This window comes from Pimephales promelas, chromosome 24 (assembly GCF_988280905.1).
Source record: "Pimephales promelas chromosome 24, fPimPro1.hap1.1, whole genome shotgun sequence".
Classification (NCBI taxonomy): Eukaryota; Metazoa; Chordata; class Actinopteri; order Cypriniformes; family Leuciscidae; genus Pimephales; species Pimephales promelas.
In genome coordinates, this window is record NC_142792.1 from 16,148,969 (window position 1) to 16,175,816 (window position 26,848).

At 38.6% G+C, this 26,848-nt stretch overlaps 1 protein-coding gene across 2 annotated transcripts in view; it reads right to left on the bottom strand.

The window, feature by feature from the left end:
- usp6nl (USP6 N-terminal like) overlaps positions 1 to 26,848 on the bottom strand; it is a 61,298-nt gene that overhangs the window by 32,501 nt on the left and 1,949 nt on the right. Inside the window, exon 2 of one of the 2 annotated variants that reach the window (XM_039668598.2) lies at positions 17,002 to 17,087. In XM_039668598.2, the coding sequence (XP_039524532.2) occupies positions 17,002 to 17,005 (4 nt within the window). In that variant the 5' untranslated portion in view covers positions 17,006 to 17,087. Of the gene's footprint in view, positions 1 to 1,453; positions 2,247 to 17,001; positions 17,088 to 26,848 lie in introns of those variants that run through there. The other variant, XM_039668596.2, reaches the window with a different exon arrangement.

Genomic DNA, 26,848 nt, shown 5'->3' on the forward strand with positions numbered 1-26,848 from the left:
AAATTCTGTTACAATCTCCTCCTTTTCCGTCATGCAGGGTATTGTGGGTAATTAAAGCTGAAAAAGCATGCATGAACACATGCTTCAAATACAATTTATATACAATTGATGTACACTATTTTCAAAATATTATTATTTGGGTTCCACTGATTCTCATCTTGCAAACAAGATGTGAGATTAAACCATAAGCAAGAGACACAAGCCCATTATTGTCAGGAAGCAACTGGGAAAATGACAGGAAATAAGTTTGGAAATGCAACAACATAAATCAACATTATCAACCAGGCATTCTCAGAGTGAATCCAACGGTCTACACAAAAGGTGCCCGTATACACGCACATGCAATACAAAAACAAAGAAAGGCTGATAAATAGAGAAGCTGAAGGAGGAAGTTAACAAGCTGAAATGGGAAGTTAACAACAGCTGATTGAAATAGCTGATTTCAAACTAACTTAGAGATGTCACATCATACTTCCTTAATAAAAGCTTTTGAGGTAAACGTGTATGTAACCATGAGCTATAATGGGCACAGCTAACAGGGGACTTGCCTGGATTACTCAATTCGGGGTTAGATTGATCAACAAACTTCCCCATCAACATTTTCAAATTGAAGACAGAACCGTGGAAAACAGGCTTTGGTCTCGATAATTCAAGGTCAAGGGTGGAGGCTTCTTTGTGAAGCAATTGCACACACAAATAAACGTGCACACATAGAAACATGGTTTAAAAGGTGCACTTCATGTCTTACAGGGATTCACCCAAAAAATAGCATTCTGTCATCAAGTACATCATGTCGTTCCAACCCTATTTGACCGTTCTGTCTTCCATAGGACACAAAAGGAGACACTTTTAATAATGTTCACAATGTTCTTTTGAAAGCTATGGCGGGGGCGATTTTCAACGAACGATGACCTAAATTTAGATCTGTACCTGTTGGCTGATATCTTCAAGAGCAAAGTTTATATTATACATATTACATACAGTAGCCAGTGAATATAGTATAACGGGCATCTTTCAAGGTTTGTGGAATATAATTGTGCGAATATAAGAAAGTATTATAGCATTTGCCTTTCTATAACTAATAATAGAAATGCAAACGGTGTGATAATTTTCATATACCATTTACATTCTTTGTTTAACATTTCTACCTAATAAAATAAATAACTTCTTCCAACTTCATACATTAATCAGCCAAACATAAAAAACGTATGTTGAATATGAGCTGATATATCAGACTTAGTGATGTGTCGGACAAACGCTGGTTTTTAATTTTTGTAAATTAATGACAGAACAAAATATATATGATTTATAAGCTTGTTTCCACATGGGGTTCCTCAATTTGGGTCCTCACGGTGACACGAGTTCCCATGAATCAGTGTGCATTCCGGTTGAAAATCCAAGCATGCGCACACATACACATATACACACAGACAGCTCAGTTTTGCATACACACCTGCAAAACGGCCACTGGCGCGGCGGCGGGAGGGCGACACCAGCTCCTTAACAATCTGCAACACTTGCATGATCAGAAGAGGGCGGGGTCAAGGCACGGACAGGTGTGGTTGGGGGCGGGGCCAGTGCAGGGCAAAGCACAACGAGCATCATTCTCGCCACCAACATACAAAAATAGCAAAATAACAATCAAAAGATGATTGGTTTCTCTACATAAAAACGCAGGATTTCTATTTCTACAGCCACCACACTGAGCGTAACGAATTCTTCCATTCAATTTATCATTGATCGTCTCCTCCCCTCAGTCTCGTCTTTGTATTCATTTCAAGTTTCTTGAATCCAAAGGGAGCTTTGGTCCGCAAGACCAATTAAAACACATCACTAATTCATATCACATCAATTAATCACATAGTTCAGCATCCAAAACACAGTTTTTGTCTTCCTCTGTACTTCATAAACCACATCAAATCCATCCAGAAGGAGTATTGAGGGTTAAAAACAGAAATGCATCCTGCAGAATTTGCTTTCCGCAATCCAGGTCCCACCAGTCAAAAGATGAGAGTCCGTGTCTGTCTTCTTCTTCATCGCTCACATCATTTTTCGCAGCTTGCCTCTGTCTCTCACAAACACACTTCTTCCAATCAGAGTTGGCTTCTGCAGTTCTTCTCTTGTTTTTTCTCTCTCTCTCACTGTTTCACAGATAGACACTGTCCAGTTCTCTCTCCTGTTCCCCTATGTTTGTGTATCAGAGAGACCATCTGAAAAAGTGTCTCCACTTCTCTCTCTCTCTCTCTATCGCAGTCTCTGGCATCCAAATCAATACAGCCAGGGCAAGCTATATAACACAGCTCTACTCTATTCCCCTCTCTCTCTCGTTTATTCTTCACAGCCCAGCTCGCCACTGACACACACGTTCCAGCTTTAAATTAGAGAGCATCTGTTACAACAGCCCCTCCCCTCAACTCTCTCTCTCCTCTATTCCTCCTTTTTCAGGATTAAATGTGAATATGTGCTGATCTCATATCATATCCAGATATCCAGAATAACATTGGGATTGTAAAGGTGGAATCCTTCAAGATGGTAGATAAGAAAACGATTCTAATGCCTCACTCCTGTTAACGGTTATTATTGCAATTTTGAAGAAACAATGAGAGAGAAGCCAGTTGTCTGTATTTGTAGAGGAATGGAGACTTTCAGAAACATTAATAGAACTAAAGTTGTCATGAAAATCTTTCGACAGATAGAAAGACACAGATACAGAAAGATATTAGACAAACACATAGATAGATAGATAGATAGATAGATAGATAGATAGATAGATAGATAGATAGATTTGGCAAGTGCATGCCAGGAGCGGTTCACGGCCGATGAGATCGACCTTCTCGTCAGGGCCGTGAAAGACAGAGAGGTGACATTGTATGGGGATGGGAGAAACCCGCCCAAATTAGCTTCGGTTAAACAGGCGTATAATAATTTGGGTAAATGTGCAAGCTAGATTTATGCCTATTTTTCCACACCTTCGTGGACACCACAATGATTTCCCTCGTGTGGTAATATTTTTCCTTGCAATTATTCCTTACGGGTTGTAAAAATGGGACCACAATCTGAGAAGCCCCAAGAGAGACTTTTAAAAAATTGTTATACGATAAAATCATATAACACATTATTAGATTGGAATTTGAAGTGCTCAATTATTGCGATCACATAATTGCAACAGGCTTAATTGTGATCATAAATGTGGCAATTCATCCCTCTTTTTAATAGTTCTTGTACTACACACAACAACCAACAGTAAGTGAAATAAAACAGACATTTGAGAGAGATTTGAGTTCAGGTATTTATATATATATATATATATATATATATATATATATATATTTTTTTTTTCACACAACACATGCTCTCACAGCAAACCTGCAAAACACTAATCATATACCAAACCCCAGAGTTAAATCACACATACCCAACCCCATGCATGTATAAATGATTACACACACACACCCCGCTCCAAGCATGCTATTCATCTACCTTTGCCTTTTTCAGTGCCTGATCTTGCTCAAGGACAGTGTAATCATGGCTGGCTGCAGCAGTGTGTATGTGTCTTGTGCGGACATCTAGCAGTACGTGTAACCTCCGCTGTAATCAATCTCTACATAATGGCCTCATTTGGATCTAATTACCAACCTACTTTCCTGAAATGTGCTGAAAGCGTCAAAAACACAAAACAGCCTGACAACATTGCATCACTGTTACATCACCACTGCTCACCCCAAACAGACACTAGTAAACCATTTTTAAACCATGAGAACCATGTGACTATTTAACCACAGCTATCATGGGACTGTAGCTGAACCAAACTGCAGTGCAACTTCAGCATTACTTCAATCAGTAAATAATACTTTCATCCCTGGAATGTTCTTTTGAATTACCGTAACCTTTGCAGGAACCAGTCAACAGAGTATGTTAATCTTATTCAGCACTGCTTGCTCAGGGGTGAAGAAATACAGATAGACAGACAGACAGACACCTTGATATTTCTGATAATTTTATGTGGTTTTAAAAAAGATTTTCCTCCCCAACACAGAGCTTCAATCACCCCAGAGTTATGCTTATCAGACAGCACACACACAAATCAATCTGTGTCTCTGTCACTGTGGCCTTATGGGAAATTGATGGCTTTGACTTCCAGAATTTCTAACTTAAGAATACTGAACTTACAGTGAAACGGATTCAAAGAAAAGAAAAGACAGAAACTGTAGGATTCCACTAACCCACTTTTAGCGTGTCAACCATTTTCCATCAGAGTTGAGGGTGAGATTCATGTTATTCAGAAGCAGCTGACAACCTTCTATTTCTTGAAAGAGTTTTGATCTTGGGGTTTTGGTCTCGAATCTTATTAATATCGCAAAAATCTGGTATTAGGCTAGGAGTAAAAACTAGATCTTGGTTTGGATCATGTTCTTTGGTCTTATATATTGGTGGGAATCTCCATGACCCACTACAAGTGTTAGGCTGTTTCTTGTTTGTAAGTTGCTGTCTTTGTATCTGGGCTTGAGGATTTAAAATTTGGTCTATATCTGGGCCTTGAGAGATTTGGGTATTAAGAGATCACTAATTGGTCTGGTCGTTAGAGGGTCTGGCATTGTTCTATATCTGGGTCTGGATCTTAAGGGATCTACATTTTATGGATGTAGGGGGGGTCTAGATTCTCAGGGGCTCTGGTGTTGGTTTGGGTCTTGGGGGATCTACTTTATGGCTGTAGAGGGGTCTGAAATATGTCTTAAGGTTTAGGGGCTCTGGTGTTGGTTTGGGTCTTGGGGGATCTACTGTATGGCTGTAGAGGGGTCTGAAATACGTCTTAAGGTTTTGGGGCTCTGGTGTTGGTTTGGGTCTTGGGGGATCTACTGTATGGCTGTAGAGGGGTCTGAAATATGTCTTAAGGTTTAGGGGCTCTGGTGTTGGTTTGGGTCTTGGGGGATCTACTGTATGGCTGTAGAGGGGTCTGAAATACGTCTTAAGGTTTAGGGGTTCTGGTGTTGGTTTGGGTCTTGGGGGATCTACTTTATGGCTGTAGAGGGGTCTGAAATATGTCTTAAGGTTTAGGGGCTCTGGTGTTGGTTTGGGTCTTGGGGGATCTACTGTACGGCTGTAGAGGGGTCTGAAATATGTCTTAACGTTTAGGGGCTCTTGTGTTGGTTTGGGTCTTGGGGGATCTACTGTATGGCTGTAGAGGGGTCTGAAATATGTCTTAACGTTTAGGGGCTCTGGTGTTGGTTTGGGTCTTGGGGGATATACTGTACGGCTGTAGAGGGGTCTGAAATATGTCTTAAGGTTTAGGGGCTCTTGTGTTGGTTTGGGTCTTGGGGGATCTACTTTATGGCTGTAGAGGGGTCTGAAATACGTCTTAAGGTTTAGGGGCTCTTGTGTTGGTTTGGGTCTTGGGGGATCTACTTTATGGCTGTAGAGGGGTCTGAAATATGTCTTAAGGTTTAGGGGCTCTTGTGTTGGTTTGGGTCTTGGGGGATCTACTTTATGGCTGTAGAGGGGTCTGAAATACGTCTTAAGGTTTAGGGGCTCTTGTGTTGGTTTGGGTCTTGGGGGATATACTGTACGGCTGTAGAGGGGTCTGAAATATGTCTTAAGGTTTAGGGGCTCTTGTGTTGGTTTGGGTCTTGGGGGATCTACTGTATGGCTGTAGAGGGGTCTGAAATACGTCTTAAGGTTTAGGGGCTCTGGTGTTGGTTTGAGTCTTGGGGGATCTACTTTATGGCTGTAGAGGGGTCTGAAATATGTCTTAAGGTTTAGGGGCTCTGGTGTTGGTTTGGGTCTTGGGGGATCTACTTTATGGCTGTAGAGGGGTCTGAAATACGTCTTAAGGTTTAGGGGCTCTGGTGTTGGTTTGGGTCTTGGGGGATCTACTTTATGGCTGTAGAGGGGTCTGAAATATGTCTTAAGGTTTAGGGGCTCTGGTGTTGGTTTGGGTCTTGGGGGATCTACTTTATGGCTGTAGAGGGGTCTGAAATATGTCTTAAGGTTTAGGGGCTCTTGTGTTGGTTTGGGTCTTGGGGGATCTACTTTATGGCTGTAGAGGGGTCTGAAATACGTCTTAAGGTTTAGGGGCTCTTGTGTTGGTTTGGGTCTTGGGGGATCTACTTTATGGCTGTAGAGGGGTCTGAAATATGTCTTAAGGTTTAGGGGCTCTTGTGTTGGTTTGGGTCTTGGGGGATCTACTTTATGGCTGTAGAGGGGTCTGAAATACGTCTTAAGGTTTAGGGGCTCTTGTGTTGGTTTGGGTCTTGGGGGATATACTGTACGGCTGTAGAGGGGTCTGAAATATGTCTTAAGGTTTAGGGGCTCTTGTGTTGGTTTGGGTCTTGGGGGATCTACTGTATGGCTGTAGAGGGGTCTGAAATACGTCTTAAGGTTTAGGGGCTCTGGTGTTGGTTTGGGTCTTGGGGGATCTACTTTATGGCTGTATAGGGGTCTGATATATGTCTTAAGGTTTAGGGGCTCTGGTGTTGGTTTGGGTCTTGGGGGATCTACTGTACGGCTGTAGAGGGGTCTGAAATATGTCTTAAGGTTTAGGGGCTCTTGTGTTGGTTTGGGTCTTGGGGGATCTACTGTATGGCTGTAGAGGGGTCTGAAATATGTCTTAACGTTTAGGGGCTCTGGTGTTGGTTTGGGTCTTGGGGGATATACTGTACGGCTGTAGAGGGGTCTGAAATATGTCTTAAGGTTTAGGGGCTCTTGTGTTGGTTTGGGTCTTGGGGGATATACTGTACGGCTGTAGAGGGGTCTGAAATATGTCTTAAGGTTTAGGGGCTCTTGTGTTGGTTTGGGTCTTGGGGGATCTACTTTATGGCTGTAGAGGGGTCTGAAATATGTCTTAAGGTTTAGGGGCTCTGGTGTTGGTTTGGGTCTTGGGGGATCTACTGTATGGCTGTAGAGGGGTCTGAAATATGTCTTAAGGTTTAGGGGCTCTGGTGTTGGTTTGGGTCTTGGGGGATCTACTGTACGGCTGTAGAGGGGTCTGAAATATGTCTTAAAGGTTTAGGGGCTCTTGTGTTGGTTTGGGTCTTGGGGGATCTACTGTACGGCTGTAGAGGGGTCTGAAATATGTCTTAAGGTTTAGGGGCTCTTGTGTTGGTTTGGGTATGGGTCTGTGAAGGTCTTTTCTTGTGACAAGGTATTTTGATTAAATGCAATACATTTTTCATATGTATTCTCTCATTATTTCATTTGACTCTATAAATGAAAAGGTTTTTATCTGTGATATATCTGTGCATCATTAAATAGCCTATAAGCGAAAGTTTGACTAATTCCTTTTAATTAACTCAGTCAGTTAGAGTCATCAAATCATCAGCTCAAAGATAATCAATACAAAACAAAACAAAATGTTTTGAAATAAAGAGAAGACGAACCCGACATTAGGAAATAGGCTATGCGAAGCTGAGAGTCTCGCGGACTCAGGCTCACAGGCTCATCTGAAGTACAGAAAAAGCCCTGATCTCTAGATGCATTTCATTATATAGCCAGACCTCATTTCATATGTAAATTTACTTATAGTGGAAATTTACAATGATCACTCTCCCAGACTTACTATGGGCAGAAGTTGATTTACATGGTACAATTTGCTTATTGGGAGTTAGCATTGAGTTAGCACCTTCTGAGAGCAGGAGGGTTTAGCCATCCAACCTCCTTCGTGTGCATGTTATCTCTCAACTCCTAAAAACCTTATAACCGTAAAACTTCAAATAATAGACCAGGCTTTTGTTTTACAACAAGGCTTCGTGTTGTTTGAAGACGTGCGAGAGTGCGCGCGTCCAGTACACTCTCTCTGCTCGTTACGTGCCCAATCAAGCGCAGCGGTTTATATTCTACATCACTCAACGATCAAAAAAGGATTTGGCGGGACAAAAATGTGCTTTGGCAGCCACCAAAAAGTGGACGATCTGAAGGGTTTTAGAAGACTAAATACAAACCCAAACTACAAAACAGACCGTGCCTCTATTTGAGACCGGCTTTTATTTACCCAAACCTGCAGTCACAACAGGCGTGTAAAAGAGACCAGTCACACTGAGACATTTCGAATAATTACAAACATGTATAAAACTGTATGATATTTATTCACATTAAAACCATATAGATTCTTGTGGGAGTTTGGATGATTTCTGCAAGAGTGGGGGATGAGGGGAAGAAATGTAGATTAGGATGAGGGAGGTGAGACCTTTGTCTCGATAGTGCAGGAGTGGGAGTTCAAATATTAATTTGCAGCAAGGTCCTTTGTCCACTCAAGGAGTGGTGGCTCCTCAGTCAGTTTTTCCAGTGTTACAGGGGGCCTGGGATTGGTCTCGATCTTATGGGATCCATTTTAGTATGGGTCTAAAGGGGGCTCTAATTGGTCTGGTCCATATGGGGCCTGAAAATTCTCCAGATCTGAACCTAGAGGAATCAAGTATTAGTCTGAGTCTTAGGGGGTCTGGCTCTTACATGGTCTGGTATTGGTCTATATCTGGTCCTTGAGAGGGCTAGCATTGGTCTTTAAATAGGTCTTAAAGTCTTAAAGCTGGTGCTTGCCTGGGGATGGTATACTTGCTCAGAACTGGATCAAGTTTCCACTGACTTGGGAGCTGTGGAAGTTCTGCCCACCAACATCACAGGTTCAGAACCAGGATTTGGTCTGAATTGTGGGGGTCTGCTACACTGATCAGTGTGGACAAAGCATAACTACTTTGAAATCAGCTAACTTCTACAGTAAAGCTTGTGGTCCAGACCCTCAGTGTGTCAGAAGTAACAGGCATGATGGACTGTTAAGTTGATGTGATAACAGTACTGGAATTGTAGAAGCTGAATGGAGTGCAAGCGCACGGCTCAGCTGAGCTTTAATAATGCATGCTGAACCGTGGATTCATTTGATTCAGATATGCAGAGGCACGGTAACATCCCACTGCACCGCGATCAGTGTGTGTGTGATGAAGAAGACAGATCATAATGCACCTCTCAAAATGCCCAGCATGAATTTCCCCTCTTTTATTCGCTCTCTACTGCTGGAAAAATGCCAGTGAGAGAGTGGGGGATAGTGGATTATGAAGAAAAAACAGTCTGTCACATCCTGTTTGCCACTCTCTCATCCATGTTGTTATGTTTCACATGCAAAGTAATGGTTATTTAATTTTGTTTATTCTATTTAACTGATGCATTTATTTATTGTTTCTTGAGAGTTTAGCAGTAACTGCTGGGTTATAGGAGTTTAAAGATAAAATTGGTATATCGTGTAAAACAATTTAATACTGTTATCACATTTGTCAGATGGGGGAGACTATGACTATTATTATGCAACTTATTCTAGTCACCAATCACCCACTTAGATATGAAGAGAAAATCTGACTTGCATGTTAAGTGACCAACTACACTTTAGAGGAGGGTTTATCTCAAATCAATAACATACATAAATAAAATAAAACCCTTAGGCTTAGGAGTCTCTGCAGATGGTTGTATAAAAGAGTGAAATATTTGTGTAGATTTTGTGATCAGAAGAATGTCTATCCATTCTAAAGTAATAAAACATTTACAGACATCACTTCAAAAAGCTGGAAACACAGTTCTGCTTGTGGATGTCTAGTTTGCTTGCCAAGTACGTCAAAACTCTTCAATTTGATCAATATTTAAAACCATGTTCCTCACATTGATTAGCTCTTCCTCAAAAGTGCTCATTTTCCCATTACATTGTAAACACGCGTTTGTATGTTTCACTTATGAATCAGCCTACAGATCAAATAAAAATCTCTTATAAGAAAATCCAAAATGTGCAGTCCTGGGGTGGTCCCAGGACAGGTTTGATAATCCCTGTATAGGGAATTGCAAAGTAAATGCTATGCATGTGGGGAAGTGACTACAAGTAAAGCGGAATTTACAAATGACTTTTCACAAGTCACCATCATGCACCTATGAGTGCACCTATGTGTGTATGCATCATTGTCACACACACACATACCCTTGAACCAGACATGTGCACCAAAGAAAACTTCCAAGCCTCCGAGATCTGAATTTGGCCCAAAACCAGAGTACTCCCCCGTATCTTTGGCTGGGATAGGAACCAGCCGATAGTGAGGAGTTGGGGTGGCGGAGGGATGCAGAAAACTGTCGAGGAACATAGGTGAGTCAGGCCTGAATAGGCCTCATCTCGTGCTGATTGGATAGATCATTTCAATGATTTCCTCCCGAAACTTTGTTAATTAAACATAATTTAACTGATATAATTTATATTAACTTATATAACTGATGCATAATTTAAATATAAAAATATTTAAAATGGCAATTAAAACACAGACACAGACATCATAATCACAGACATCATTATGACATGATAATATCATAAGTGGTCGATTAAGATCGTTCTTCATAAGGAGAAAATCTCCAGAAGATCCTTTGCATCAGGAGAGCCTATGATGCCTTAAAAAGCCAAGGTTTGAAACAAAGCTTATGTGACGGTCTCATTCTACCTTGGTTGGATAACAAATCCGGGCAGTCTCTCTCTCTATCTATCTCTCTCGGTGTGTGTGTGTGTGTGTGTACACACAGCAAAAGGGCACAGGATCCATTTCCTCATGTTCCACTGTTTACCATGAAATGTAATCACATTCCTGAGTAACTTCCTTCCTGTGATCATAGTTAGCTGTGCAAACACACCCACAAGCTCAACACGGGCATCTGGGTAAAAGTCACATGACAGCTCTATATGCCTTTTTCTTTTTTAATGTTTGACTAGTAGCTACTATTAATTAATTCATTGGTTTATTTATTTGCAATAAATAAATAGATATAATTATTATTATTATTAACAGCTATGAACAAACCGTAAACTTGTATAAAGCTAAAATTGTATATAAGGATATTAAATTATTAAATAACTCATCCTGCACTTTTTGAGCTACAAACCTGCATGATACCTAAATAATGCGTCTGTTTCTTTAAAAGAGGCATGTTTTTTACTTTTCTAAGCAAATTTTACATTTTTGTCTGGCATTCAATAAAACCCAATAAACTGGCACAAATCCCATAGACTTAGGCTGAAGAAGAGAACTGAGACATATCTAGAGCTTTTCTCCAAGTAGGAAAACATCATTATGTTCTTGTCAATTATTCATAATTAAATGTTAATCTGATGATGAACACTGGCTAATCAGAGGAATGTTTAAAACACACAACACGATTATCATAAGAATATTCAGAATTTATAATTCAAATTTATAATATAACATGCTCCATTTTTTTCCTAGCATTCTACAAGCAAGTACTGTATGATCCATAAAACCTTTTCTGTTGGGAGCTGGAAAAGCCGTCCTGCGTCACAGTACATTATCACTGACATCAATCATAAATTATGACCAAATCTTTTATAAATTAAGAAACATGACACCACTACAGGCATATTTCTCTCTTTTTTATAGCCCCCTTCATCTCATTTCAGGTGCTTATTTCAGTTAATCCTGGTCTGCATGAGTCATTTCTCTCATTAGTGCTGCCAGTCACAGGGGGTAATGAGTGTAATTAACAGATACACACAAACAGACTCAAACACACACTCCCTCCCTTAGTCCCAAAACTTACCAGCAAGGTCAAAAAATAGTCCGTACTACCAAAACTCTACACTAAAACAGTGGCTGAAAATGAGATCAGAAGAAACAGGGAAGCTAATAAACAGGCTGCAATTTGCGTTCCCTGGGTTATATTGTCTACACCACATCCTCACGAGTCACACACACACACACACACACACACACACACACACACATTGTGTGTGCTTGTCTGGCTATTTCAGGTGCCTTTCACAGTCACCGCTTTTGGTCTTTGTGCAATTTCTCTATTTCTGTCCTGATTGATGTTGAAGATGAAAGAATCAAGACTGTGAGAGATGTAGAAGGATAGGGTGTAACTAGCTTCAGATTTTAAAGAAACCTTACTGGTTCCATTCCCAGAACTTAGTGCGTTTGGTAAAATGTTTGTTGAACATCACTTTCAAAGAACAGTAAATCCGAAAACAAAAACTGTATCATTATTTCCTCGCCCTCATTTATTCACACATGTCGTTTCAAAACTGTATGCCATTAACATAAAGTTTTTCCTTTTGCATTACTAAACCTAAACCACACAATTCATATGGATTATTATTACGATGTCTTACCAACTTTTCGAAACATCAACGCTTTGGTATAATGTCAAAACAAGGACAGGGACTGAAATCTATAGGTTTCATTCAAATATTTTCATTTGTGTTTTGAACAAGGTCTTATGAGTTTGGAGCAACTTGAGGCTGAGTAATTGATGATAGAATTTTCATTTTTGGTTGAAGACTCCCTTTAAACACTCAAAAATGCAAGAAAACTTGTACTATTTCAGTTCACGGCCAAACGATTACAATAAAAATATGGTTTTAAAAATCGTTCTAAATTTAAAAGATTAGCAAAGTCAAAACCACAACAACGGTAACGGCACAGAGGAACGATATTGTTGGAACAATCACTATTAAAACATTTTTTTGGGTTAATGAATGTTAAAAACATTGACAACCAATCCTGCTTTAAAGGGTACATATCATGCTTTTAAATCATTCATTTTTACATATAAATCATTTGTGGTCTATATAAAGCATAACTCCGATTCTTGGTTCTGAATTCCTCATTATTATAGCTCCACAGGCCCCTTTTCTACCCCTTTTCTGATGTGCGTCTGTGAGCAACTCGTTTTGAAGCGGCCCCTTTAAATAAAAAGGAGATGTGTCACACTCCACCCGCTCTCCAGGTCGCTGAGTTCACATTCGGTTCAAATCTACCCCGTTCGGCCATTTTTGTAGTTGGATTAGAGATATACGATTACGATACCTTTAAAGAACATTTTTATTCACACGTTAACAAAATGTCAACAACGGAAGACTTGTCCATCAAGCCTTACATGTTCGAGCCAGAGCGAGCGATTTGAAGACGACGACGACGAACCTGCAGAACAACGTACAACGAACAACGTACAACGAACCTGCATCTTCATATGGATGCAGTATGTAACTGTATTGTGTTATAACTAGGGATGTGAATTTCTGCCAAAAATGGCATTCGAAAATCGAGGAGCAAAAGACGATTATCGTTCGAAAATCGGAGAAAAAAAAAAAAAAACGCACTCACACAATAACAGAAAGGGAGGCTAATTCCATCTTTAGCGATTTATTAATTGAACAAGTGACATGTTTTCGTCATTTTTTTAACACAGAAGAATAATTGGAAGAAGAAAAAACTAAAAGCACAAAAAACGATTTTGCATCGACAAACCAGATGCTCGCTCGATCAAAAAATAATATCATGTAATAATGTTTTTATGCGAACCTGCCTTGTAACCGGCAACAACCGACTTTTTAAACAAATTCGTTTCGATGAAGATAAACTATTCATAGCATAACGCTTATGTCATATTCTTGTTCAGAAAAATTAGCACGTCATCAACATGTTCTGGAAGGAGACGCGAGCGCAACCTGTTGACGATTAGTCCAGCCGCGGAGAACACCCGCGCGGATGGCACAGATGTCGCAGGCACACTCAAGTAGGAGATTGCTAACTTTTCCAGGCGGGGATATTTCTTCGCGTTGGCCTTCCACCATGTTATGGGATCAGCGTTCATTGGTGGGCATACTGTATCTTGGCAGTATTGCAAGAGTTCGGTTGTCGCTGTTGCTGTCTGCTCGATGTTATCCTCGCCAAACAAGACCGCAATCGCTGCAGCAGAGAGGGCGTCATTTTGTGGATTTTTAGCCGCCGGTGGTTCAGTAGGCATTTCTCCCGATTCCCGATTCAGTGCATTCACGACAGTGCTCTTCTTCTGTTGTTTGTTTACACTATGTTCAAAAAGCTGGTATCCTAGATCGCCCAGTAGTGGGTTTCATGCATGTTAGTGACACCTTGTGTCCCTAACAGGAAAATACCTTGCTCCGCGATCTGTGTCAGTAGGCGCTGCGTCAATTATGTTAAATACACATTGGAATTATTGCACGAAAATATAACGATATTCGAAAAAGCTATTTTATGATCGAAGTTCGAACGCATTTCGACTATTCGACCATTCGAAGATCGTGACTCATCCCTAGTTATAACAAGTGAAAGTCGACTATTTCTCTTGTTAAAACAAGCACACTGACAAGATAAATGACTACGGTTTAATCTTACCACTAAAATCTGTATTGATAATATGATACGATTAGAAAAGCATCAGAAAACAACGCAGCTAAATGACCATTGATGAAACTCAAGAACAATAATACTGCAGACGTGTAACGTTACTTCAAAACAAAAACAAAGAAAGACAAAGGTACTGCTAAACCATGACCACCATGTGTTTTAAGAAAGTAAAGTACTTTATTCTTATTAACGATATTTACAGCTTATCGAAATGCTCTGTTCGTCGTCTGCAAAGGTAGAAGGAATTTACCCCTCATTCAGACGAAGTTGATCGCCAAACCCTTCTTTATACTGGCGGAGGTTGTTGAAGTGGGAATATTTGAAGTGCTTCAGGTCACTAACGTACATCCAACAACTGAACATTTTGACTTGCCCTCTCATAACTTCTGCATCATTGAGCTCGGACTACAAAATCCGAGCGAGAAATAATAATGGCGGATTGCTCGAAGTGTTGGGCCGGTAGTCAATGTCCTTATATGTCAGTTCCGCTGCAAATGCGGTGACGTAATTGTTCAAAAAACGTCATAGACAACAAAAAAATCTAAACAGGTTGAAAAATATGACCAAAACAGAATATAAAGACATAAACGAAGCACCTGAAGAGAATAATTTCATCTTTTCTGTACTTATAAAAACTCCAAATATACAACAAAATGCATTTAAGGGCTAAAATAGTGGATTTTGTATGATATTTCCCCTTTAGAGAGTTCGAGCAGATGTCAAAACAGAACACTATTGTGTTAGTGTGGCTCTATTATAGTTATCTTTATAGTTATTGTTCTTGGTGTGAACGGGCCTATAGTAACATGCTGTCAAAGTTCAATCAAGTAAGGGTCAATGACACGTCAGATCACTATCATTCACTGTACTGAGAAGTTCTAGTTGGCTACAGTATGTAGCACTATTACTGTTGTTTACTGGTTTAGTGTGCACTCCACAGGGGTCACACTGTGTAATCCAGTTAAATGTCTCAACTCAGCCATCCCCCGACATGGCAGCAGACCAATCCAATCGGCCCATAGTCGCCACAGCAACTGCACACACTTAAATACACTCCAGTCCTAAAACACACCATCTGTGAGATTGCACGTCAAACTCCCATAAAATCCTGTTATTTCAGGAATTTACCGAAGGCTCCGAGTTGATCTGATGCGAATCAGGGACGTGCTTTAACTAGATTTTATAAAGCTCAAGCTGATTTTAAATCAGATTTGTAGAACAATGCATCTACAAATAAAGTGGTCACATTACAAAGTCTTATCACATTCACTCACACAGTGACACACCCGGCCACCTCTGCTGTTATCTCTGATAACTCTGCCTGTGTTCGGAATGACACACTATCACACTGTATATAGGCTACTTAAAAAAAAATAAATAAAAAAAATGGTATATGAAAGTGTGCAAAATGCTAACAAACAAAAAAAAAAATGTTTTTGACCGGCAACATGCTACTTTATTTGTCACTATGACCATTTTAATTCAGCAACTCTTGTCCAGTTTTTATCTTTCATTTTGCATTTATATTCCAATTTAGTGTTAAAATATCGTAACTTTTGGTAGTCGGCTAAAACAATGAGTAAAGAGTAAGAGTAAAACTACTCTTTCCTCTTTTTCTTGTCTCACTGTTTTAAGGGCCTGTTCACCCCAAGCACAACTATAAAATAACTATAACGATAACTGTTAGTATCCATACCAATGCACAATATCGTTTGGTTTATTATGCATGCATTCAATTTATATTGTCTGCCGCTTTAAATGCTCCAGCTTTATAAAGCCGGATGGATTCTGATTGGATGAAAAAGTTTTTATCGTTCATTAGCTGAAAGAAATCGTTGTGAAAGTGATTCCAATGATATTGTTTCTCTATGCCGTTATCATTATAGTTGTGGTGTGAACTATTCTTTTACATTTAGTTATCAGTTATCATAGTTATGATATAGTTATCATGCTTGGTGTGAACGAGCATTTAGTGGACTAGCAAATTTTAAGATATTTTAACAGTTGATAAGGATGCACCAATATTCCGTTAACCTGATAATTTGATTTGTGTTATAGCCAATAACCAATCAATGGCCAATATTATAATCCTATTTAGACCTTATTTTTATTTTAGAGATGGCTTGAATGTGCCTAGCTTCCAGTGTCATTTGCTTTCGGTTATTTTAGCCATACAAAAACCAGGGATGCACGACGGCCACCATATTGGTATCGATGTATGGTGTATGTTCATTTTTAATGTTATCGTTGAGATAAGAAAAATTCAGTTGAGACACTTCAGATGTGCACTGTTCGGTTTTGAATTGCTTAAAATCACTTTAAAATCAGAGTTAAGTGCGACATGTGCAGCTCAAGTCTGTCATATATATATATATATGTTTTTATATATATGTTTTTGTATAATTGTGTTATTCAGACATGGCTTTTAATGGTGAGACTTATGGTTTTGTAATCTGGCTCTCAAAAAAATATAAACAAATTTGGATTTAGATTTATTCGCTAATATCGGTTATCGGGCAAAAATTGTATATCGAACACAAACACGTTATGCTGCTTGGTTTTGCAAAATGGTGTTTCTTATATTCTTTTAACTTATTATATTCATAAACACATTAAACTTTTGTGGCAAACTTTTGTTTACCTAAATGAATGAGGTTAACGAATCAGAAGTCTCACAAATTCACACAAAAATTGCTTACTTCCTCATTAAAAATTAAGGTGGATACCATATATTGTTTTAGTGGACTACCAAAAGTTATTCATTTACCACACTGAGAACTGCTATTTGCCACAAGGTGAGTGTCTGCTGATTTCCGCATGTACTCACTCATACTGTGATGCCGGGGGTTGGTAGGGGTGTGTGGTCCAGGTGAGGGTCTTCTCAACGGCTGTTCTCCTCAAGGCACTCATGACCTGTACACATATACAACAAATATATCCTTAACACAAAAAGAAAACCATTGTAAATTCTCATTGCAAGCAATTGGAAACAGGTCCTTAAAAAACTAAAGATCCAACAGAAAACCACAGCATTCCAGTCAGCCAGCCAAATGTGCTGAACCACTGTTATCTCCAAAAGAGAGCAAAGATAACATTCCACCATCCAAACCAGACGTGATCCAGGAATTGAAGGTAGAATGTCACAAAACAGGCTTCAGTTTCCATATGAGTGTTATTTGCATGTCAATCTAATCATTGAGTCATAATAATATGTATATTTCAAATATACAGGTGTCAAAAACCTCGCCTAAAATAATTTTTGGAAGCAAATATTTGGGCCCGTATGGCATACTTTACAAGAGCTTTTCTCATAACTAACTAATACAATTACTACTAGGTGTGGGAAATATGACCAAAATCTTTAACCCTGATATGCATCATTTGGCTGACTGATATATTTGGTTGGTCTATATATATATAATACATTTATTGTTGTTGTTGTTGAGGATAACCCCTTGAGATGAAACATCTCGTTTTCGAGGGGGTCCTCGAGACAAAACAAAAATAATACAACACATGTACTGTACATTCACTCACACAAAAGCTCTACCTCATCCCACCTCGCCCCACCAGGCCCATCAACTCCTTATTAGGAACAAATCCATATATAAGACATATTGCAGTATTACAATGCATGACAACATTTAGCCCTCACATACACATCTATACATGCAAGCAATACATACATAATGTATACGTAAACCTAAATCCATATTCTACACATAATAAAGAGTAGAAAAAATAAATAAATAAAAGATAAATTAAAAAAAAAAAATAATAATAAAATAAGATATAATAATAATAATAGGTATCACAGATATAGAGTGTATATGAAACAATATCCAGTCACACATGAGGAAAACATTTACAGCAGTCATTTGCTTGCAAGTAAGTAAAAAGAGATATTTTGAAAGAACGCAGTGATGTGACAGATCTTAAAGACCCAGGCAGGTTATTCCAGTCAGAAGGGGCTTTGAATTTAAAAGCACATTATAATGACATCAAAAAATCTCAATTGATATTATCAGTTTATGTAAACTAACTCAGTACAGCCAGTTAGTTTCCATTTATGCATATTTTCAATGTACTATACCCACCTAGTTGACAAAAAGCCACTTAAAATTTGTGTCTACAAGCAGATTTTCCTGGACAGGAGAGATGATATTCTGTATACTGTCTAAGATGAATTAAATATGTTTAACCGTTTCATTTCAGGTACCAATGTCAGGATTATGTTTAGTGCTGTCATTTCATTAGTGCTTTAGTTTTAGTGCTTTAATCATTAACTCTGCTGTGTGAGTGTTTCTAAAGCAACGGCTGAGGGAGTGACGGCAAACTTGACATCATTCTCTCTTTTGACTGCTGTAATCAATTTCTCTATAGGCTATATTTTTTCCTTCTTTTGGAAAGTTGTGGAAATGCTTTTTTTTTCTTTCTTTTGATACTGGAGCAACTGGGAATACAAAAATGAGAAGACGAGCACTAGACTGCTGCAGGATAGTAGGGCAATCTCTCAGAATGCACATTTGGAAAAGACAATATATTTATAGGAACATTTCAGCAGGTTCAATATAATTCATGTTAACGCAGTGTTGTTTGACTTACAGGCCTATAACGCGGTAATAATCTGCAGTATTATGAGCAACTGTATATATAAGTGAGCTGTTACCATAAATACCTGAGCAGTATTAAGTAGATCACGAAAGTAGATAATTGCTCAGGTCTAAACTGATAAATGTGAACAATTATGCAATTAAATAGTATAAACATTAAAGGGACACTCCACTTTTTTTTTTTTGGAAATAGGCTCATTTTACCACTCCCTCAGAGTTAAACAGTTGGGTTTGACCGTTTTCGAATCCATTCAGCCGATTTTTGGATATTTAGAAGAATATCAGTAAACAGACAGTTTCTGGTCTCATTGACTTCCATAGCAGGAAAAAATATACTATGGAAGTCAATGAGACCAGAAACTGTCTGTTTACTGATATTCTTCTAAATATCTAAAAATCGGCTGAATACATTTGTAAACGGTCAAACCCAACTGTTTAACTCTGGGGGAGTGGCAAAATGAGCCTATTTCCCTAAAAAGTGGAGTATCCCTTTAACATTGAATGTGAACTGAGAAAGTATATTTACTATGTATTATAAACTTAATATACATAATTTTTTGACACTATTTAGGTTATAATTAACATATACTCAATATAGTCAAATGAATTAATAGCCTATGAAGTTTTATGTGATTATATTATGTTATATAGTTTGTTTGTTTTTTGGTTGGGGTTGAGGCTATTAACAACAAATCAAGGTAAATTTATTTTCTAAATGATTCTAGATTATTTTCAGTTAAAAAAAGGTTATATTTTGGACTCTAGAAATGGCTATAACTCGATTGGACTTTTTTATGACCCATTTTATCATCCACCTGGCAAAAGTAATCTGATTACTTATAAAAGTAACAGCACACCTCTCTTCAACATATTTAACCCAGCATTAAACAAACAGAGCCTTTTTGTGCCAAAGTGCCAAAAGACAGTCAACACTTTTTGGAAAGTCAACCAAAAATGGCTTACTTATTGTCTCTGAACATTAAGCTGGGATAGAAAAAAAAAAAAACAGGAGCTTAAAAGCTTATCAAAAGTGGTCAATTTCATAAGACCCACTGAAAGCTTATCTCCTCCTCACTCTGCACCAAACACAAACATACAAACACACAGTGATGATATCAGTACTGTGGTATCAGGCTCGCTGTCATGACCCAGGGTGTAAAATAGCTAACCGCTACTCCCACCCTTCCTGCCTTTTCTTATTTTACTCATCTCACTCCTTCATTTAGGATGACTAATAACCCCTCTCACTTACTTACACACCACCCCTGCCTCCTGCAGTCGCCATTCACCATAGTAAAGTAATGACCACTTTCATTGTGTGTGTATGTGGATGATAGTAATGGGACGGCAGCGAGAGGAGGTAATCACTGTAATAAGATGATGCAGACCGGGGTGATAGGAAATGATAAGGGTCGACACGGGATCGGAACACAGTCTCTCCCTTGACATGCTTGTGTGATGAGCAAACTTTCAGTTGAATGAATAGCTCGACGAAATATGTAATTCTGTCATAATTTACTTAGCCTCACATTGTTTGCATTCAGTCAGTGAAAGTAAATGAAAGTAGTTAAAGTAAACTGACCAAAAATGACAAAAAAGTGTCATACAAGTAGTCCATAACAGTGTTAATTTAGTATAATTGAGAGATTATTGATGAATTAGTCATATTTATATTATATACCATTTTCATTTTTTCTTTATGTCTACATATTTCATAAATTTAACTTCAGTTTTAGTCATTGTACAATAGATGTAACTAAATATACTAGATGAAATAAAATAGGCTAGTATGCTTTTATTTTTATTTCAAATAGTTTGTTTCTTTTAAATAAAAAATGTTGTTAAAACCATATGAAACCAACAGGATTACAATTAAAGGATTCTGAAGGCCGATACGGATACAAATATTTGTTGGTTTTAAAATCCGATATTCCGATATATCGACCGATATTTTTTATTTTATTTTTTTCAGGAACGCACAACAACACATTAACAGATTTCCCTAACATTAGTTATTTGTAGTTATGTATGAGTTTTAATTAAAATAATATGATAATGCATTTTAAAAAGAAACTTCTTTCTTTTATTGTTGCAACAGAACAGTGAAGGAACCAAAGCTCATGAATTAATTAACAAAGCTCATTTAATTCCACTGATGATAGTGGCATTAGCTAGCTTTGTGGTTAGCTACAATATGTTGCGCGTTATAAACGAGTGTTGCCAACAGGCCAGGGACAGTGTAGAGTGCCCTCTGGTGGACAAACTTATACAACTCCAACACTCAGACATGACATGGTTGAAGCGTGTTTCATCCATTTTTATTTTATTTTTGAAATATTCATTTATCGGCCATTATAACTGCAGATACCGATAGTTTGTAAAATGCCTAATATCGGCCGATAATATCGGCCTGCCGATATATCGGTCTGGCTCTTCTTACAATCTCTAAGAACGTTTCATGTATTTTATTTATAATTACCAAAACGCAGCAGAGAGATGTTTCAAACAGTGGCTTTCCTCGCACAAAGACATTTAATACAGCATTCGAATCATATAAACTTACGTGGGTATATTTGTCCTTCGTTTAGCTTGACTGGTTACTATATGTTTTCATTGTATGTAAAAGTGTGAACAATAGTATTCAAAAACATCATGGAAAATTCAAAAGTCACATGGGTCTGGAACAAATAGGGTGAGTAAATGATGACAGAACGTTCATTTTTGGGTGAACTATCCCTTTCAAATCAGATGGAGGACAGCAGCCAGGTGAGCGAGCAAGAGGGGGGGGTGGGGGTTGGGGTGCGACTCTGGAAAATCTGGTATTAACGCTGGGATTACTGTGGCCATATGTTCACATGATCTGGGCTGTCAATAGCATGACACAAAGAGGAACAACCATAGGACGGTGAACTTAAACTAGTACATTCAACAAAACCGCACCACCCAGGCACATTCTCCTCGGTTTAACCTCTGAATGTGTGTGTGTTTGTGTGTGTGGGCTGACCGTCTCGTTTTGAGCCACTCTGCCAGTGGGCATCAGTACCAGCACCGGCCGCCCCTTCAGTGCCAGGGCAGGAGCTCAGGAATGTGGAGATTTTGCAGTTAGTCAACAGCCTTGAGCTATATATTAAATATACATAGGCTACATAATAAAACCTGTTTTACTTTGTTGAGAAATGCACATTTTAATAGCCCATTATATCTCCTAAAGATCATGCCAGTAGAGGGTTTGTGCCCACTGCTGGTCTCATAACTTGCATGAGAAGTTCAATTCAGTTTGTTTTAATCACTGCTTCAAACATTTCATTGAAGTCACCATGAAATCAAAATTGACTATGTTTGCTGTGTTTTTTTTAAAAGGAAGATCGCAGTATTTATTACAAATGATTTACTCCTGCACATCTTCTTTTAAATCATTTGTCATCCCCTCCCTCGTTTATGTTATTAAAGTCAAGTCGACGGTGACTAGTCACTGATAAAGTCATTAAATAAGCCTGAACCTCGAGCTGAGACTCGAACGCGGATTGCCTTGAGCACAGCTTATTTTATTATTGTCTTTTGGTTGGTACATTTCTCACAGATTTCTGCTCGTTTTAAATCAGATACAGATAAAGTACCACAGTAATGATTACGTTTGCATTAGTGAAAGAGAGATTGCGTGAGAGAATTCATTCTACCTGGCAGCGTCTCTCTACTTATAGTGAAGCTGTGGGTTTTAAGTGACTACAAAATATAGAACTTTTCAGTTTCTAAGCTATTTTATTGATTTCTGCGCTACTGAATGTTTCAGTGTTTGCGCGATCTGTGCATGATGTACCAGCTACTGTCTGTATGTGCGTTACAATGCAGCAGCGCATTAGTTCAGAACACATATTAATTTACGTGTACAATAAGCTGTTTAAAATGTGCATTCACCAGATCAATTTTGAGCATCCAGATGGTCTCGTGGAGCGCTCTCAGAGTATGCACTTATTTTTAACTATTTGGACACAGAGCTTTAAAGTGGAGTGGACTTCAAAGATTTCTTGGTAATGCTTCCTTTTACAGTCCAGTTACCCATGTAAATACTATGTACTTATTTTAGTAACTACAATTACTGGGTAATAACTAGTACTAACCCTGAACCTACCCCTGTTCCATGTACTTACCTTATATTAGCCAGTACTTTCTAGGTAAGTTCAGTGTAAGTACTGTACTGTAAAAGGAAGCGTTACCGATTTCTTATCCTGTTGCGCCCTCTACAGGCCATGATTAGTGACTCGGCAATATCAAACTTAAAGGTGCTATATGTAAGTTTTCATCTAAAATAAATCTTTTTTTTACTGCCTCCGGCTCGGATTTTCTGCAAAATCCATCGGATGTGACGTACATGCTCGCTCCTGAGCCTCTCTCCTTTTATATCATGCGTTGGCACTGAAGCTGACGACATGAGTCTGATAACACCACAAAACTCCTGCCTCCAGCACAACACACACTCCAACACAAACTCCACATAAATATATTAAAAAAAAACTATAATGTATCTGCTGAAGCTCGTCAGGCCAAACGTGAATCTGATCGACTTAGGACGGATCAACATCGCCAGAGTGTTTGAATTATGGAGAGACCTCCGCTATTTTTATTGGGATAAATTACAAATTTTCATATGCTAAATAATGGTAAACTGTAATGAAATAGCAAGGTAAACTACAACATATATGAGACATGAAATGAACACAAAAGACTGTTCCAGGATAACAAAAAGTAGGTTATCTGCAACTTTTATTTTATGTACTAGGTCTCAGCCCATTCTCACCCCCAAGGCGTCACCTAACTGACGCCTTGGGAAGCATTTGACCATGCTTCAATATCTGACGCTTTAGGCGCCCTTTAGCGTCAGTTAGATGACGCCCGAGGATCGCGTGTATCCTACACCCACCCCACACCTAAACCTAACCGCGTCCTCTAACTGACACTTTCCTTTAGCGTCAGTTAGATGACGCCCGAGGATCGCGTGTATCCTACCCCCACCCCAGACCTAAACCTAACCGCGTCCTCTAACTGACGCTTTCCTTTAGCGTCAGTTAGATGACGCCGTAGGATCGCGTCATGTAAGTGACGCTAAAGGGCGCCTAAAACGTCAAATATTGAAGCATGGTCAAAGGTGACGCCTTGGGGTCAGAATGCGTTGTAGATCTGCTGTCTAACGTCACTCATCCCACTACTATCATATTGTTTATAATACACATTTCCAGACTCGTTCAGTACAGTAATGTTACTTCCTACGATCTTACTGTTACACTGAAATTGTTCAGTTTAGTTCATTAACTGTTTTCGTTATCATATTATACATTCACCTATGTTGATATTGATGATTGTGAAAGATGCACGAATAGTTAGTGAAATGCCTTATGCTAGATAACACCACAAATGTAACGTTATCACGCTGCGAGCATGGAGCATTAGTTCAACGTCAAGCTGATAAACGTAACCTATTATTGTAACAGTGCAGTGGGAGTTTACATGAGTTTCCGGTGTGTTGAACGTCTCAGTGTGGCTGTGTATCATGAGTGCTCGCTCTTAGGCCACCCTTAAAAATATTCTTGTTTGCCGTAACCCGACCGACCCTGTCAATTTAGGGCCGACCCAATTTTTTATTTTTTTTTCATTTTAGTCCGACCGACTTGCCGGTTGTAACTTGCGTTCAGACCGACCGATTTTTTTTTTTACTCTTCAAACGACTAATTCAAATTCAATAAAATAATATTAATTATATTTTAGTTAGTATTGTGAAAGTTGCTTGTGTCTACATAGCCTACAAACGTAGGCTACGTTCTTTCTTAAATAAAAACCCGTGGCGTTATATTCATCAGATTATGTTTACACCATTGGTTTAACGTTACGCGTGCCAATATGGCTTGTACGTTCGCTCGTTTCAGTGTTCCCGCTTGGTACCCGGTATTAAAAGGGCAACGGGGCTGAATATCAACCATTTCTATATTTAATAAAAATATTAAACAATTTGTCTGTGATGCAATTTTGCTATTCGCAGTCCAGAAGAGAGAGCGATCTCTCACCCGGAGCCACAGCGCGCACAGCACGACAGCCCTGCTTAATGAGTGACAATGAGGACAGAACGTGGTTATACTTTAGATCTGGGATATTATTCTAATTGTATTTTAGATTTCCGCTTTCAAAGATTATAAAAAGAAGATATTTGAGACGAAACCATTAGTCTAGCGCAACTTCCTTCATTTCTTCCTAAAGCCCAAACGTACCGTCAGAATCAGCACGATCGGTGATTGTTGTAAAATGCAGTCTGTACTGTTGCTAAACTGCGGACGCGTTCAATCATTAAAAGAGCTATTAAAAGCACAAAAGTCTGCGCAAGAGACGTTGTTACGCGCGCTCCGAAATGCACTAAAACGAGACAAGAAAAGTAGGCTATCGCCTCATTTTGGGCTTCATGTGCGCATCTAAACCATCAAATATACATAAAATATAAAATGACCTGCTCTGAGATTCATTTAAACACAGTTTATGTCTTAATTGGACGTAAATAGTTGGGAGAAAATGATGGTGCATCAGTCATCTATTACAGTAGAGTTCTGCATTCGGTCTTAAAGGGGCAGTAGTCTAATAAACGTGACGATTGAGCCAATGCGAATCAAACAACAAAAGGCAGATAAAAATCACTCACAGCTCTTGAATGAATAACTTAAACTTTAATAAGCATTAATCTAACTATGATAAACTATGCAGTGTCATTTTACATTTGATTACTAGCTAAATTAAATTTCTTTTCAGAGAGAGCGACACTTAACTGAAAAGTAGCTAATTTTAGACCTTCCTGAAATTAAAGCACTGTGTATATAGGCTAATTTGTATCTTTGTTTAATTGTATTCTTTGTTTGACCATGTGTTTACTTGTTTTTGCTTATCTCATGTACAGTATATATGCATAACAAATAGATATATTATACATTTTGTGACTAGCCTAAAATGTAACTGGTCGTATTTTGCATTAACACCTAGCGGTGGATGCACAGTTTGAAGACCCAGTCAGTGACGTCACAATATGCATTTTTTTTTTTTTAATTCACGATCACCATCTCCAAAATTGTACCTTTTTTTTTACACTGAATCTTGGAAAAAAAAATATAGACCTACCTACCGACCCTTTTTTTTTAAAAAATTGCTGTTACTGCAAACCAAAATATTTTTAAGGATGGCCTTATTGTTCGAGCATGCGCTAGAGTACGAGCGCTCTTGTAAAAACTGGTTGTAATCTGAAACATCACCGATAGAGGCCGCTAAAAAATACATATGGCACCTTTAATCAGAGAATTGAAGTTGACTAGTCTGTGCAACCCTACTGCGGATTTGCCCCCTACTGCCGATTGGCTAGTTTGTCGTGGTGCTCAGTTCAATTTATTTCAAATGTTTTTCAAAAATCGCTTACTGCACCTTTAATTTACATCAGTACTCAAAAGTTAAGCACGATAATAAAATACTGGATGATACAATAATAATTATCTTATTTTTGTGTCTGAGAATGGATTAATGGCTCATTTTAACATTCTATGCTATTAAGACAAAGTTAACAAACACTAAAATATAACAATATGAGCTAAAAACTCAATTGTTTTAAATTTTATTTAAGCTATAATGCTTAGCCTGCATGGCAAGCAACAAGATGACAATGGCTATGTGTGTCTGTGTTTCTGGGTAGAGGGAAGTGTTTTACGAAAGTAATAACGGCTCCCTACAACAGTACCTAGCAGAGAACTGTCAAATGTACCAGTTATGAAAGCTTTGCTCCATTTTGTTGTCATGGTACATCCTCTCTCGCACACACAGGAAGTGTTCTTTCCCTTATCTGTGGGATAAACTAGTTCCTCATCAGCTCCCCTCTCCAGCTGAAGTCATTTATCAAAAATCTGTGTGTGTTTCAGCTAGCCTAGCCTATATGATTGCCTCTTCTTTCATTTACAGCAGTCAGAAGCACAACAAAGGCTTCGGGGATGCTGCTGCTGCTGTGACTGTGTCTGGGGGTTTCAGGCTGTTTTGATCTCAGTTTTC